Here is a 16,728-nt window from a genome sequence, read left to right as displayed (position 1 = left end):
GGGAGTTTACATTTCCGAGATTTCCTATGTCCATTCCTTCACTAGCATCTCCTTTCTACCCTCAAAGCAATGAATTAGAAAAGAAAAAGTCATTTGTTTATCACTTATGCTTTGCTTCCTTAAATTCTGGATTCTTTAGTCTTGTACGTAGTATGTTCTGGTGGAAACATCATGGACTGGGAGCCAGAGAGGCCGAGCCCAGCTCCAGCGCCTACTGGGCAAAGGAAATTTTCTATGCATCATAATCTTCATGAGTAACGTGAGGGCAAGAATACTTTATGGGGATGTAAGAAATAAACAATATACTGTGTGTAAAGCAACTAGGACCTTATCTGACAAACTGGCTGTTAATGATGGCTGCTAGCAACAACATTACCTTACTGTTCTTATCGTCCATAAGTTGAAATGCCCTTTTGTCTAGCTTCATAAGAGGTCACTTTTTTCTCACTTAAAAATATCTTTAAAATAAGAAACTCTTGGTAACTGTGTCCCTAGGAGAAGAATGGTGATAAGGAAAGATGTTCTTTTCTATTTTCTTGTTTCATGAGCATGAAGCTAACCTGCTCAGGCCTTTGTCTCCGGGGACGGACGCCCCACTGCAGCCTGGCAGCCTGAGCCGCTGTATCTGAGGATCCGGGCGATGCTGGCACTGCCCTCTCCCTCCTTGCTGTCTGCACAAAAGTGTCATCTGGCGACTAATTAATTTCAAGTTAATTACCATGAACTGGTTGGATGCCAAGTATATGTACATAATCTGTTAGGAGGGACCTTTGAATAGGCAGCCTGGCAGCTTACTCTAAGAAAGAAATTGTTTGGAAATCCCTTTATTAAAAAACAGAACAAAGGAAGCAAGCTTTCTTATTGGGAAAACTGGCTCGGAGGAGTCATGAAACAAAGGGTCTGACTGTCCCCTCTGTTATGCTCCCCTTCCATTTAAATAAATGTCTTTTTTCTGTTTCACAAGGCCAAAAATTACATTATATTCAAGAAGCTTTCTGGATCTTTAGAGGTACTTCTTCAGGAATCAGAGGTGATAATACTGATTTGCCAGAGAGATCAGATCACTCATGAAGAGCATTATGTAGTATCTTGGAAGTTTCAGACAGCACATTTCTCAAAAACTATTAAATAGCATGAGAATCAGGACAATTAGGACTAAAATATGCACTGAGAGTCTAAAACGAATCAGGACATGCCCAAAGGTAGTGAGGAAGGACGGGTAAGAGAGATGTAACACATGGCACTCTTTTTGTTTGTTTGTTTCTCTTTTTTTTTTTACAGGGATTCTTTGTGGCGTAACTCTCAGTCTATCTGCTATGGCAAACATCTGTATCCCCTTAACTTAGTGACGGAAGCAGCAGCAGAGAGACGAGATGCATGGAAAGGACGGCAGTGGCACTAGCAGGCAGGGTGAACAGAAATCCTGCAGGTCCAGGAAGTTTTGAAAGTCATTTAAAATCCAAAGACAGAATGTTTAAATTTGCTCTTTTTTCCTCCATTTCTTTAAACCTTTTAAAAACTTCTATCCATACTTAAGAATTACACTATTTTCTCTTTTCATTGATTAAGTTAGAAACAAACAAACAAATAATAAAAAAATAGTCATTATATCTATAACTATATATCTGTATCTAAATCTGCTGTCTGTCCATACTTATACACAGTTCAGTTTGGTACCTCTTTTTTTTTTTTTTTTTTTTTTTTCTGAAGCTGGAAACAGGGAGAGACAGTCAGACAGACTCCCGACCGGAATCCACCCGGCACGCCCACCATGGGGTGATGCTCTGCCCATCCTGGGGGTCGCCATGTTGCGACCAGAGCCACTCTAGCGCCTGAGGCAGAGGCCACAGAGCCATCCCCAGCGCCCGGGCCATCTTTGCTCCAATGGAGCCTTGGCTGCGGGAGGGGAAGAGAGAGACAGAGAGGAAAGCGCGGCGGAGGGGTGGAGAAGCAAATGGGCGCTTCTCCTGTGTGCCCTGGCTGGGAATTGAACCTGGGTCCTCCGCACGCTAGGCTGACGCTCTACCGCTGATGGTACCTCTTTGCGGAGGGGAAAAGATATAAATGTAGGCAGAATAATTCTCACCTTCTCTCCTCGTTCTCCAGGTGCTCCCTGGGTAAAATAAGAAAGATTGAGTGACATGTTAAATTATAGAACACTCAAGGAACCAATACCAAACAAAATCAGATATTGAACATAGTAATCATATGTGACCTTTATATATTATTTGGCAATATATATCATTGTTATATAAAAACAAATGGTACGAGTTTTCTGGAGAATTGAATATTGATATCAATATCAAATAAAATCTTAAGTCTTTGCTTTTAGAGGACTAAAGAAAGATATTTAAGATTGTCATCCTTTAAACTGGCTTTTGAGTCCTTAAGGAGAATGATGTGGTGGTAATTTAAGGTCTTGGGCAGTTTCTGAGGCTCGGAGTTTGTATTTTGCCCCAACTCTGAATCAGTAAGGTGGGCTAGCACACACTTCCATGAAGTCTTTATTCAAAGCAGCTCTGGCGCATGGATTATTTCAGGGGTTCAGATTCCCCAATCTGTGTAGTTCCCCAGTCTGTCTTCCACTTTCCCCTTGTATGACCGTATATACAGTCCTGAACTTGGACCCCTTCACAATGTCTTAACTTGCTTTAACCTACTGGTAAGCAGCATGCTCCAAATCAGGTGTATTTTTAAAAGCACTAGAATGGAAGAATCAAAGTAAGTGTAGGAAAATGTCTTCTCTCAAAATGATGACCCAGTCAGTGTGAGGACTAAACCGAAACACTGTGCTCTGCAGGGTATCTCATGTCCACTTCACCGGGAAGAGACAAAGGGTGGCGTGGGAGAGCTCTAGAGTAAATTATACATATTACGATAATATTCCTTTTACAAAAAGCGTAAGTGCTGCCATGAGATCAGTTGCTTAAAAAATGGTTTAAGGTGATTGTGTGTTTTTAAAAATAATAACCCACTTCAGAAGTCAGTTTGGAGGCAAGGCTCTTTTCCTTTGCTGGAAGTCAGCCTGACCGTTTCTGAATTTCTGGCTACCTTTCAGTGCTCGTCTTCATCCTGAGGGTCGCTAGGCAACCGAAGAATAGCCCTGAGAACGTGCATTAAGCATTACTTCTATCACTTGGCTTTTTAGCAGGGTACAAGAGAAGGGAAAGACAGGAGAATGGCTATAGTTTCAGAAGGAATATTTTCTTTCCTCTCCTACGGGACAAGGGACAGGTCTACACATTTTAGGTTCGTTTTAGGCGTATGTCAATAGCAATGTGATCTGTAAAATCAGCTGACAGGCATCTGTGGGTATGGATAAACACCAGCACAGCTGACAGGATTAGACATTAGTTTTGTACTTCAAGGGATGTTCACTCATCAAAGGATTTGGGATTTGTCAGCCTGTTTGGTTTAAACTAAACTGTCACCAATCTTTTTTATATTTAACAGATTCATTTGTTCTTCAAGAAACAAAGAATACATGCAATCCAAAAAAAAAAAAATCATCTTCATTACATTTTTTCCCTATTTAGTAATTGACTATATCCAGTTTTCAATTTTAAACACCACATCTTTATTCTGCTCTTCATTTGATTACTGGTTATGCTGTATAAGGGCTAGAGGCAGCCAGATCTTCAAGAAAAGCCATAGTGGCACTGTGAATAGAATCTTTAGTAATTTGTGTAAATAGTATGCAAATTTTAGGCAGTATAGACATGGCCTATGTTTTAATATAGTCATATTAACTGGCAAATGACAACATCATATTTGAAACATGGGCTTTCTCTACAAAAATATAGGTTTTAGATGATCATGTCCTGCATTTGTAATGCTAACAAGAATCACAAACATAATTTATTCATTAGTCACAAAGTTCTGTACAGCAGCATATTATCCAGGGGTCCCCAAACTACGGCACGCGGGCTGCAATGCAGACCCCTGAGGCCATTTATCTGGCCCCTGCTGCACTTCCGGAAGGGGCACCTCTTTCATTGGTGGTCAGTGAGAGGAGCACTGTATGTGGCAGCACTGCAAAGCGTGGCATCGCTCACGTACAGTACTACTTCCTGTGACATGGGACGCACGCGTCATATCACTTGTTAGGGCTAGCAGTGACAAATATGAAACCAGATATTGACCATCTCATTAGCCAAAAGCAGGCCCATAGTTCCCATTGAAATACTGGTCAGTTTGTTGATTTAAATTTACTTGTTCTTTATTTAAATATTGTATTTGTTCCCATTTTGTTTTTTTACTTTAAAATAAGATATGTGCAGTGTGCATAGGGATTTGTTCATAGTTTTTTTTATAGTCTGGCCCTCCAACCATCTGAAGGACAGTGAAGTGGCCCCCTGTGTAAAAAGTTTGGGGACCCCTGTATTATACTATTGATAAAAAATTCTATCCAGGTAAAACCAATGGGATATTAAAAAATTTTTAACAGCTTACAATTTCATGAAAACCCACATTTCAAATGATTCTGCTTGGTTTTATTTGTACTAACCTTTGGCCCTGGGATTCCGTCCTGTCCCACTTCTCCAGGCAACCCGGGCTCACCCTCAAAATAAAAAATAGATAATATTAAATAAAATAGACAGTACATTATATATAGATCATTAGGAGATATGGCCATCTAATAATGCTTCAAAAGTAGATAGAAAGTAAGTGTCTACTAGTATAAATACAAGTTAGCCTATTTGGTTCAAATATCCATGTGTGCTAGGGACTAAGAACAAAACAGAGCTAATTTCCTTTGTTTAATCTTTTCTCCTTTAAGAAAGCTGAAGCAACTTACCAATATGAAAGGAATATCTACCATTGTACTGGGTACATTGTAGGCAACAAATAATTATTTGTTGCCAGAGTTAAAGACAACTGAAAACATAAGACTCCCTTGATGGAGAACTTTTAAGTGATTCATCGGTTAAGGAAAATATAGATTAAATCATTATATCATTAGACTTAATCAGATGAGCATTTCCAAATATAAATCTTGAAGGACATACACATCTACTTATTTCACTTAGACATATCTGACATAAAAATAAAATTGGCTTTGTTTTTCTCTTTCCAATTTCACTGTAAAATTAATTAAAGCAAAACATTCGGACTTATAGCTCTCGTTGTCATTGTGAGTGACAGGCATTGGGGAAAAAGATGATGGCTATTATGTTAGAAAGTGCTCCATTTCACAGAGATGATGATGTATGTCAGTCTTTCTAGACTCGGCCAGAAACTGTTTTCCAAGGAGGAGAAGTGCCTTGAAAGGCCCAGAAGCAAAGGAGAGATACTCTGTCTCTCTGCTTCCATGTGGCTCCAACTTATAGCAACTAGAATTTCATTTTCATTTACAAACGTTCTCAACGCCCTTTACTATCTGCTCCAACTAATGAATAACTTGCTTCTTCCACTGAGGGTAGTAAAGTTGCTTCTTATTGAATAAAAAAAACCCCCGAATTTTATTATTAGATTAGCCACAGCAAACTTAGCTGATTTTTAAGCATGTTTTCTAAGTCACCTGGAAGTCAGGGATTGTACCATTTTAACATTTGTACTTTCAGCAAAAATATACATGAACATGTATAAAAATACATACATTAATAATAATAGTAACATTTTAAGTACCAGGAACTTTACATTCATAAACTCAACTATCACAAATTTCTCTGAGGTAAGTACTAGTTTTAGCTCTACTTAACAAATGAAGAAATTAAGATACAGAAAGGTTAAATAATTCTTTTCAGATTTACACAACACTAGCCAAGTTTTGAACTCTCATGATCTGGTGTAAGAGGTTGTGCTCTTAACGACATAATGCATTGCTGAATGAATGAAGGCATCTACAAATCAGGAGAGAGTAGATGATATTTGTATCCTCACTATTAATGGGTATATACTCCTCATTTGTAAATGTGCTTTCAGAATAAACAGAATCCTGAATTAAATATTACTTATAAAGATCATTTATGTACACCTATCAGATAAACTGAGAAATGTGAAGCTTACAGTGTCTTTCCAGAAGAGAAAAAATATTTTACTATTATACTGGATTATTATAATTGTGAAAGTCTTACTTTCTGTGAAAGTCTACTGGAAGAAATTCTGCTTCCTGTATCAAGTTACATCATAATGGTAACTCTTGCACTTTCCTTGATAAAATGGCAAAACTGTTGACTTAAAATAATGATGGCCATTATAGGGAAATTCTGATAGGCCATTTGTAAATCACAAAGGGTAAGAACTTGGAGACAGAGCCCATCCTGAAAGAGAACTATCACTTTGCTGTGCAAGCAGAAAAAGAGCTATCAAGTCTGCTTTCTTCAAAAGCTCTACAACAGGATGCACTAATGTCATAACTCATGGTTGAATGCAAATAAGAGATGCTGCCAGGGAACAATACAAACTTTGTTTAGATTTTCAAAGAATAACCATGGTAGCCAGAATAATAATAAAAAATGGTTAAGCCTTTGGAACCAGACAAAATACATGCTGAGACTTTGAAGCAAGGAAGAGAAACATTGCTTAGGTATCTGCATAACATCTTCCTAAATATATGAACATCGAGGGACTAAAATTTGATCTTTTTATTTTATACATTGTTAAAATAATCTTTAATATAAAAGGAAAAACAAACAAAAAAACTATACCTATAATCCTATTACTCTCTAATAACTTTTTATTTTGTCCTGTTTCCTTCTAGTCTTTTATATGTATGCTTAGATATTTTCAAGCAATTTGTAAGCTGATAACATAGTCTGATACTTTTATTATTTTATACCACGCATTTGTTTTCACACATTATTTATGATTGTCTTGTGCATAGTTTAATTATCATCTATTAAAGTTAGGTCTGATCACTGTTTAATCTGTCCCAATTTTTTGAATACTTAGGTCATTTCTAATTTTTGCTATTAAAGAGAAACTAAAATAAACACCTCTGCAAATATTTTTTTAATTTCATTTATTTATTGATTTTTAGAGAGAGAAACATTGATTTGTTATTCCACTTATTTGTGCATTCATTGGTTGATTCTTATGTGTCTTGACTAGGAATTGAAGCTTCAACTTTGGTATACAGTATTGGAACAATGCTCTAACCACTTGAGATACACAGCCGGGGCATTCTGCAAATGTTTCTTAATTGCTTTCCAAAAGGGCTCTGAGTTTTATCTTCTTATATAAGCACCTATTCTGTGCTACTTTTTCACAATTTCATTAGCACAGGATATGGAGGAGAAAGAATTATTAGATGATGGCCCCATGGCCAAATATTTACTTGGGCAAGAAAAAAAAATACAAATAAACATCTCAATCAGCATCTCACGTCAGTCATTCCATGGCTGGTAGGAGAGGGCATGGCTTTGCTCTAGACCAGGGGTAGTCAACCTTTTTATACCTACCGCCCACTTTTGTATCTCTGTTAGTAGTAAAATTTTCTAACTGCCCACTGGTTCCACAGTAATGGTGATTTAAAAAGGGGAACTAACTTTACTTTATAAAATTTATAAAGCAGAGTTATAGCAAGTTAAAGCATACAATAATAATTATTGATACTTACCAAGTACTTTATGTTGGATTTTCGGTGTTTGGCAGAATAAATCTTTATAAAACAACTTACTACAGTTAAATCTATCTTTTTATTTATACTTTGGTTGCTCCGCTACCACCCACCATGAAAGCTGGAATGCCCACTAGGGGGCGGTAGGGACCAGGTTGACTACCACTGCTCTAGATGCTGGCATCCAGTAGAAACCATCTCTAGAAACCATTTCATCTCTAGCTGTAATGGTAACATAGCACATTGTTCTCTAGAGGTATCAAACCTGCCATGTGACAAATCTATAGGGCTATAAAGAATTGTCCTTTGAATATGATTTCTTCTTATATACAGTTTCAGTAGGACCTGTGAGTGCTTAGGTTTTCTGAAGATAACAGGATCAAAGCCTCATGCATTGCTTTTGTCTTCAGAACAGGTATCACAGCCATACTTTCAACATTGCAGTAAGTTTGATCTTGAAGGCGTTCAGGACATTCTGACATTTCTAATTTTGTTCCAGTTTGAAATGTGTTGTCGTACCTCCTGTCTTAAATTAACTACACATTCAACGTCTCTTACCATTGGAGCTTCAAGAGCAACTCCACTCATGCAGGGCTCTCGTCTCTGACATGATGTGCCTGAATATCTTGTTCTCATCAAATTCTTATTTGCTATGATATATGTACTCTAAAGCTGCCGTATGTATTACATACAGCAAAATTTTCTGTGACTATTTTAATAAGCACAAAAGAGAGTTTACTGTTGCTCAGTTTTACATCTATCTCTTGCAAGGTTAAATATTTTTCATGTGTTTATAACTTAAATACATATCTCACAAAATTTTAAAGCTGAAAAGTAAATAAGCTGTTTCCTGAGTGAATCAAGGGAGGATAGAATCAAGAAGGAAAGAATGACTCATAGAATTTTACCTTTCTAATAAATTATATCAAGAAAAATACCAAAAATTTATATGAAACTAAAAAAGAACACAAATAGCCTCAGCAATCTTGAAAAGGAAGAATAAAGTTGGAGGTATCATGCTTCCTGATTTGAAGTTATACTGGAAGGCCATTGTACTCAAAACAGCCTGGTACTGGCATAAGAACAGGCATATAGATCAATGGAACAGAACAGAGAACCCAGAAATAAACCTTTATGAACAACTGATATTTGACAAAGGAGGTAAGAGCATACAATGGAGTAAAGACAGCCTCTTTAACAAATGGTGTTGGGAAAACTGGACATCTACCTGCAAAAAAATGAAACTAGACCACCAATTTACACCATTCACAAAAATAAATTCAAAATGGATAAAAGACTTAAATGTAAGCTGTGAAACCATAAGCATCTTAGAAAAAAACATAGGCAGTAAGCTCGCCGGCATCTCTCACAGCAATATATTTGCCGATTTACCTCCACAGGCAAGTAAAATAAAAGACAGGATAAACAAATGAACTATATGAAACTAAAAAGCTTTTGCACAGCTAAAGACAATAAGAACAGAATAAAAAGACAACTACACAATGGGAGAACATATTCGACAATATGTCTGATAAGGGGTTAATAACCAAAATTTATAAAGAACTTGTAAAACTCAACACCAGGAAGACAAACAATCCAATCAAAAAATGGGCAAAAGAAATGAATAGACACTTCTCTAAAGGGGACATACAGATGGCCAATAGGCATATGAAAAAATGCTCAACATCACTAATCATTAGAGAAATGCAAATTAAAACCACAATGAGATATCACCTCACACCAGTCAGAATGGTGCTCATCAACAAAACAACACAGAATAAGTGCTGACGAGGATGTGGAGAAAAGGGAACCCTCCTGCACTGCTGGTGGGAATGCAGACTGGTGCAGCCACTGTGGAAAACAGTATGGAGATTCCTCAAAAAATTAAAAATCGAACTGCCTTTTGACCCAGCTATCCCACTGTTAGGAATATACCCCAAGAACACCATAGCACTGTTTCAAAAGGAGAAATGTACCCCCATGTTTATAGCAGCATTGTTCACAATAGCGAAGATATGGAAAAACTAAGTGTTCGTCAGTGGACGAGTGGATTATAAAGCTTTGGTGCATATATACTATGGAATACTATCAATACTCAGCCATAAGAAATGATGACATCGGATCATTTACAACATGGATGGACTTTAATAACATTATACTGAGTGAAATAAGTAAATCAGAAAAAACTAAGAACTATATGATTTCATACATAGGTGGGACATAAAAATGAGACTCAGAGACATGGACAAGAGGGTGGTGGTTATGGGGGGGAAGGGAGGGGGGAGAGGAGGGGCACAAAGAAAACCAGATAGAAGATGTCGGAAAAAAATTTGACTTTGGGTGATGGGTATGCAACATAATCAAATGTCAAAATTACCTGGAGATGTTTTCTCTGAACATATGTACCCTGATTTATTAATGTCACGGTTATGGAGCATTCTCTTATTACACAAACTTAGTTTCCCAGGTTGTTAGAAAGTAATGTTAAAGATAAAATGCTGTACAACTCTGAGGACCAAGGTCAAATTGTAGGATACTGGAAGGCATTAATTCACAAAATTTAGTGAAAATTTACTACATGTTCAACTCTTGGTTATTCTTGGTATATAAAGATAAAACAGATATGGCACACGTCAGTGCCTAAAGGGCTTATTTTTGAGTGAGAAAAAAAGATATACACAAAAATAACTTGACAGCATTTAATTAAAGTCATAAAACCATTGCTTTAAGCAAATTTTTCTTATACTATATACTTAAAGTAAAAAGAAATAATAAATAGAAACCAATGGTAAGTCTTAATGAAGAATGAACCATATATCATATATTGTACTCATATTTTCTGATATATGAGTACCAAATATAATTATCATGAGGCCTGTTCAAACAAAGTTGTAATATTATATTGCTACATAATATAGTACAAATGTACATATATAGAAAAATATATTGAAAAATTACAGACAAAAAAAAGGAATCAGGTTTTTTTGTGTATGGAGAGCTAGTCTTGTTGGTTGGGTAATCTATCCATCTATTTCTGCATGCACTTCACAGTCACAAGTTCTGAAGGACACTCTAAAGACAGAATAAAGAAAGACAGCAGCTAACTCCTTAACTGCAGGTCTGATGGGGTTTTCTCTACTCTACCTTATCTTCTCAGGCTATTCCCACTGTGTTATTCCCAAAGGACAATTTGTGTATTCAAGCTAAAAATAAGTTGGACTGACTTTTTTTTTTTTTTTTCTGAAGCTGGAAACAGGGAGAGACAGTCAGACAGACTCCCACATGCGCCCGACTGGGATCCACCCGGAACGCCCACCAGGGGCGACGCTCTGCCCACCAGGGGGCGATGCTCTGCCCCTCCGGGGCATCGCTCTGCTGCGACCAGAGCCACTCGAGTGCCTGGGGCAGAGGCCAAGGAGCCATCCCCAGCGCCCGGGCCATCCTTGCTCCAATAGAGCCTTGGCTGCGGGAGGGGAAGAGAGAGACAGAGAGGAAGGAGTGCGGGGTGGAGAAGCAAATGGGCGCTTCTCCTTGGACTGACTTTTAAGAAGAATGGTTTGCTGCTTTCTTTTCTTTTTTTCCCTCTTTCTTTATTTTTTAAACCAAACACTCTTTAGAACCCTAATGTAAAACATCACTGAAGGATTTACAATTATTTCAGGTACTGCTATTTAGAGACAACTTGGAAGATACTTAAAGATAGAAAGGAATGCCGTTTTCCTATGAAACTGAGTGCCAAACGGAGCTGGGTTATTTAGCAGGAATATTGCTCGCCATCACTCAATCCCAATTGTTTTTCATTCTGGCAATAAAAATGAGTCATAGCTGAAAAATTTTTAGCATAATATAATTTTACATTCACTTGTCAAAAACAGATTTGTTTTCTTTATGTACTGCATTTTCTGAAAGAACTCATCCACACAAAAGAGAAAAATATTTATAAACTACAAGGCACACCAGCAGTGGATGGAGTGTGCTCATGACATCAGCCTTAAGGTTTGTCCTACCTCTGGAGTTGGTGGCGTTGGCACATATGTGCAATAAAACAAAGACTGAAAATGGGCAGTGAGGTCATTGCTCCCTCTAACACACTGGTGTGTGGCAGCTGTCTTCCTGACAGTGTCAGAACATTCACAGATCTCAGTGACTTGAGTGGTGAGCAGGTCTGGCCTTTAGTCGTTTTTCTCTGTCCACAGGCAATCATGGGGGAGAGGAGCTGTACCTCTAAAGAGCTTCAGGGCCTTGGAGGCTTTGGCAGCAATTGGATAGAGAACACTTAGTAGAAGAGGATTCTTTAAAAGTGAGGCGCTCAGCAGGGACTTCAGATATAACCTTTTGGGGAAGAGTTAGGAAAATGGGGTTTCTGCTCTCCATTCACATGTATGCTCTCTTTCTGATCTGGTTTTTCACTCTAGTCTCCTCATGGCAAATGAGTATGAATGCGAGCTTGGGTAGACTCGGGAGGTACAACATATACCTTAAAATTTATAGAAATGTAGCATTTTGCCACACAATAATACAAACTAAGAATCTAAGCTCCAACCTTCAAGTGTAATGACTACTCTAGAAGATTCTTTGTCTTTTTGGCACTCCTGCACACATCTGTGAACTTCCAGGGATAAACACCCCCAGCTTAAGACCTAACGTAAGGGAGACCCAGTTGACACTAATAACACACATTTTAGCTCCACCATTTTAAAAAATAAGTTTATGTGGGGTTAGCCTGCTAAACTATTTATCCTTGGATACAAGGTCTTTTATATATGTCATCTATACATACTTTGACTCTAAAACACAGCCCCCTTGAATATTGGAGATATACAAATGTCCCTGCATTACAGCGGTGGCCCCGGAATCTCCTCCGGGGCCACCCCTCCTTGTGCCCATTGCCTTAATTTATTTTCACTGTTGCAACAATTACCAACTAAGGTATAATTTTTTGTACCTTTTTTGTTTCCCTCACTATGACTGCAAGATTTGGGAAATTAAAATACAAAATACCCCGTTAAAAATAAATTTTAGATAAACAAATAATTTTTTAATAAAGTCTATCCCAAACATTAAATGGGACACAGTCATATTAAAATTATGTTTTTTTAATCTGAAATTCAAATTTAATTGTCATTTTATATTTTATTTGGTGACTCTTTCCCATCCCCATCCCCTCACCACCATTAGAATAGAAACTTTGTCTATTTGCTCACTTTTCTTTGCTTAGTGCTTATAAACTATTCCTGAACACAGTCGTTGCTCAGGACACAAATGGTGGAGGAGAGAGTCAATACAGGAGATGCAAACACATTAAACCCACATGAAGATGTTAAGCGCTTAGAACTCTTTCAGGACCGGAAACTGGAAAAGACCTGCACCCAGGGTGGCAGGAGATGGCTTTGTCTCAGTTACAGCAGGACCCGGGGAAAAGAGGACTGGTCTCAACTCAGCAGCGACACCGTCAAGCACGCAGGCTCACTGAAATATTAGTATTGAAGAACAGAGAAGGAGCACAGGGTATGAGGGAAGGGTGGGAGTGAGTGTGGAGAGGAGTCCCATTAAGGACAGGATGCCAAGAATGAGCTTCCCAGGCAAACCCCTGAGCAAATCGCTTGAGCTTCTGTGGGGCTCAGCTTTCCTCTATGCAGTGGGTGGGGGACAATCACATGCTTCTTTTCTCCCAGCTCGAAAGGATTCAACGCTGCTGAAGTTCCAGTTTCTTAGGTTGTGGGAGTCCAAGACCTGCTCTCCAGGCCCCTGTTTGAGGACCTGCATCTGCACATGTCACCTCTGTTTTGCCCCCCAGCAATTCAGACATGACAGTCAGTCAGTTGCCTGGAGAATTCCACTCTCCCCACGCCTTTCGTGAGTTCAGGATGGGATAGCCGGTGTCCTCGAGAAGGTGTCACGTCACAGAGCATGCCCTCCTTCCTCATCTCGCCGGCTTCTCCTTTCTACCCATCCCATCTCAATGGCTTCCCTCCTTCCTGTCTTCCTCGACTATCCTGGGAGTTCAGTTTTACTCTCTCTTATGTGGAGCAATTCAATAGTTCGAAAAAGCTTCTTCTTGCATACCCACCTCCTAATTCTTTTTCTGCTTCTTTCCTGGAGGCAGCGGAGGCTCTGTGACACACTGGAGGAAAACCAGAAAACCCACAGCCTGGGCGGCGAGGGCTGGTCGTGCGTCAGAGCTGGGCTAGCCCTTCAGAAGACTCGGTTTCTTTAATCAGCAAACTGCAGCCCTAAAATTAGAACCTCTTCATCCACATTGGTAATGTAAATACTAATGAGCAGAAAAGTAGACGGATCAGCTAGGAACTTAATAAAAGTACTCCATTTCAGATAATGTACTGAATTAGGGCTTAAGCTGATTAAAGTAAAAACTAAACTAAACCTCACAATCAAGCCTTCATTATAATTTTTTTTTAAAGTATAAAATGTCCAAAAGCGTAAAATAAGAAAACATGATAGCTGTATCAATAATATTACAGTATGGACTATTTCAGAAATAAGACTACTGGTTAGCTTTTTATTTTAGTTGTCTGTACTATTACTGTAGACAGAACTGTAAAAACTAGAATTTGAACACAGAAATTCAAATGCAAAGCGATAGTAAGAATTTAGGGGTCATAGAAAGTAACTGAGTTGAGTTTATTTAGATAAAATTGATACAAAAGAACAGAATTATCTGCTGTGAGCACACCCTAAAATGTAAAGGTCTGGGTAGTCGTACATGGATAAGTCCATGCACTGCACAATGCTAATGTCCTCCCTTCTGTCCCCGCCCAGCTCTCTGTGTACCCCAGGAAGACCCTCGGGGGCAGTGTTTGAACGTACAGCCTGCAAGCTCCACCCGCAGGTCCCCACTGATAACTGCTCCTGGGTCCCCCAGGGTAGGAGCACTGCCCCCAGCTGTGTGGTCCGCACTTGGGAACACAGACCTGGGGATGAGGCCACACAGGCACTGGAAGCAGACTCGGGACAGCTGAGGGAGGAACTCCTGCACTCTGGGGACCTGGAGTGTGACCAGAGGGGAAGACTGAGCACGTCTCCTCGGCCTATGGACCGCTCACCTGTGGGGAGGGTTACACTCCCACAGGGACAATGGAGGCTGGACGAGGAGCCCCAAGTGCTGAGGTCCAAGGAGAACAACATCCAGTACTCCCTTTTTAAATAACTTAGGAAGGTCCAAAAGTCGGCAAAAATCGGCATGAGAGCATGATGCCACAGAGGGCACTCTTTTCTGCATACAAAAAAAAAAAAATTCTGTTTATACTCTCATGGAAAAAAATCAAAAGAACTAAGACGTGTTTAGAAAGACAAAGTGTCTAAATGGATGAAGGGGTGGGGTATGTGATGTGAGTGTTTGTTAGAGCTGGGTTAAACCACATACTACACCAGGGGCCCCTAAAGTTTTTACACAGGGAGCCAGTTCACTGTCCCTCAGACCATTGGAGGGCCGGACTATAAAAAAAAACTATGAACAAATCCCTATGCACACTGTACATGTCTTATTTTAAAGTAAAAAAAAACAAAACGGGAAAAAATACAATACTTCAAATAAAGAACAAGTAAATTTAAATCAACAAACTGACCAGTACTTCAATGGGAACTATGGGCCTGCTTTTGGCTAATGAGATGGTCAATGTGCTCCTCTCTCTGACCACCAATGAAAGAGATGCCCCTTCCGGAAATGCAGTGGGGTCCGGATAAATGGCCGCAGGGGGCCACATGCGGCCTGCGGGCTGTAGTTTGGGGACCCCTGTACTACACAGTGGTTCAGCTCTTTGTGTTGCACAGACCTCTTCTAAATGAGATGATCTGTGTTTACTGCAACTTTCCACGGGACTGGGGCCGCTCGAAAAGAACCTGCAGTGGCAGTAGCTAATCACCATCTGACATTTCTCCAGAGAGGACCAGGCTGAGGGAGAGGCCAAGGCCCACTGTGTATCCAACTAGAAAGGGACTCAGCAGTTCTGCTGGCTGTTTGGGGAAAGACATCCATCCACTCCCTGGAGGTAGAGGGGAAAGGATGAAGACCCAGGAGTGACTGGCAGCCCCTGAACCACCAGAACAGGAACTGGGGGGAAGGCAGCAACGTGCAGAAAGTGTGAGGAGATAAAAGAACCGGCGTCCACAGGGACGACATTTAGCTGGCAAGCAAAGTAAAGCAGAAGTCTGCGTTAGTGCAGGATTTTCAAGTTCCATGAGCAATAAGTACCTCCATTTTAAAAGCTGGTTTTCTTCGGGATTCTATGACTAGCAACATAATGTCCCCTTGATACTGTGTCCATCCTTAAATTTAAAATACGCACTTAATTTTTTTCCCTATAGTTCTTAATAATAAATCTATGCATGTTTTGGATGATAAATTATTTTTTTCTTTTGAGAAGAAACCATGCCTAATTATTAATGGAAATGTGAAATGGTTATGTCCAACTGGAAAAGTTCTAAAGATCAATGAAGAGAAGTAGAAAGAGACATTCACTTACACACCCAGGAGGTTTCTGAATTCATGGAGTTATTAATGTCTCCAGTTTACAGAGGAAAATGGCCTGTTCTTATGTAATAATATATTTAAACAAACAGCTATATTTATTACTTCCTTTATTTTTTTCTGATTAAACTTTGAGGTAACTACTATGATCTTTGTTTGAAAAACGGAAAAACTGGCCCTGGCTGGTTGGTTCAGTGGTAGAGTGTCGACTCAGCATGTGGAACTTCCGGATTCAATTCCCAGTCAGGGCACACAGGAGAAGCAACCATTTGTTTCTCCCCCCTTCTCCTCCCCCTTTTCTCTCTTTCCCTCCCACAGCCGTGGCTCAATTGGTTCGAACACACTGGACCTGGGTGCTAAGGATGGCTCTTTGGAGCCTCTGCCACAGGTGCTAAAAATAGCTTGGTTGTAAGCATTGGGCCAGATAGGCAGAACATTAGTCTCAGATGAGGGATGCCAGGTGGATCTTGGTCAAGCACAGGTGGGAGTCTGTTTCTGTATTTTCCTTCCTCTCACATTGAAAGAAAGAAAGAAAGAAAGAGAAAAAGAAAGAAAGAAAGAAAGAAAGAAAGAAAGAAAGAAAGAAGAAAGAAAGAAAGAAAGAAGAAAGAAAAGAGAAAGAAGAAAAATATTTTAGTGGTCAGAAACTTGGAGAAAAGTTAGTCTATGATGTATATAA

General features: G+C 39.3%; 1 protein-coding gene across 1 annotated transcript in view; it reads right to left on the bottom strand.

Moving 5' to 3' along the window:
• The window catches only part of COL25A1 (collagen type XXV alpha 1 chain), a 603,455-nt gene that overhangs the window by 82,087 nt on the left and 504,640 nt on the right, over positions 1–16,728 (bottom strand). Inside the window, exons 13-14 of the mRNA XM_066232766.1 lie at positions 4,508–4,561; positions 2,087–2,113 (exon numbers count right to left, since the gene is read on the bottom strand). Of these exons, the coding sequence (XP_066088863.1) occupies positions 2,087–2,113; positions 4,508–4,561 (81 nt within the window). The remainder of the gene's footprint in view (positions 1–2,086; positions 2,114–4,507; positions 4,562–16,728) is intronic.

The sequence above is a fragment of the Saccopteryx bilineata genome, chromosome 5, assembly GCF_036850765.1.
Source record: "Saccopteryx bilineata isolate mSacBil1 chromosome 5, mSacBil1_pri_phased_curated, whole genome shotgun sequence".
Taxonomy (NCBI): Eukaryota; Metazoa; Chordata; class Mammalia; order Chiroptera; family Emballonuridae; genus Saccopteryx; species Saccopteryx bilineata.
Note: the sequence above shows the minus strand (reverse complement) of the source record. Positions and strands in the feature narration are given on the sequence as shown.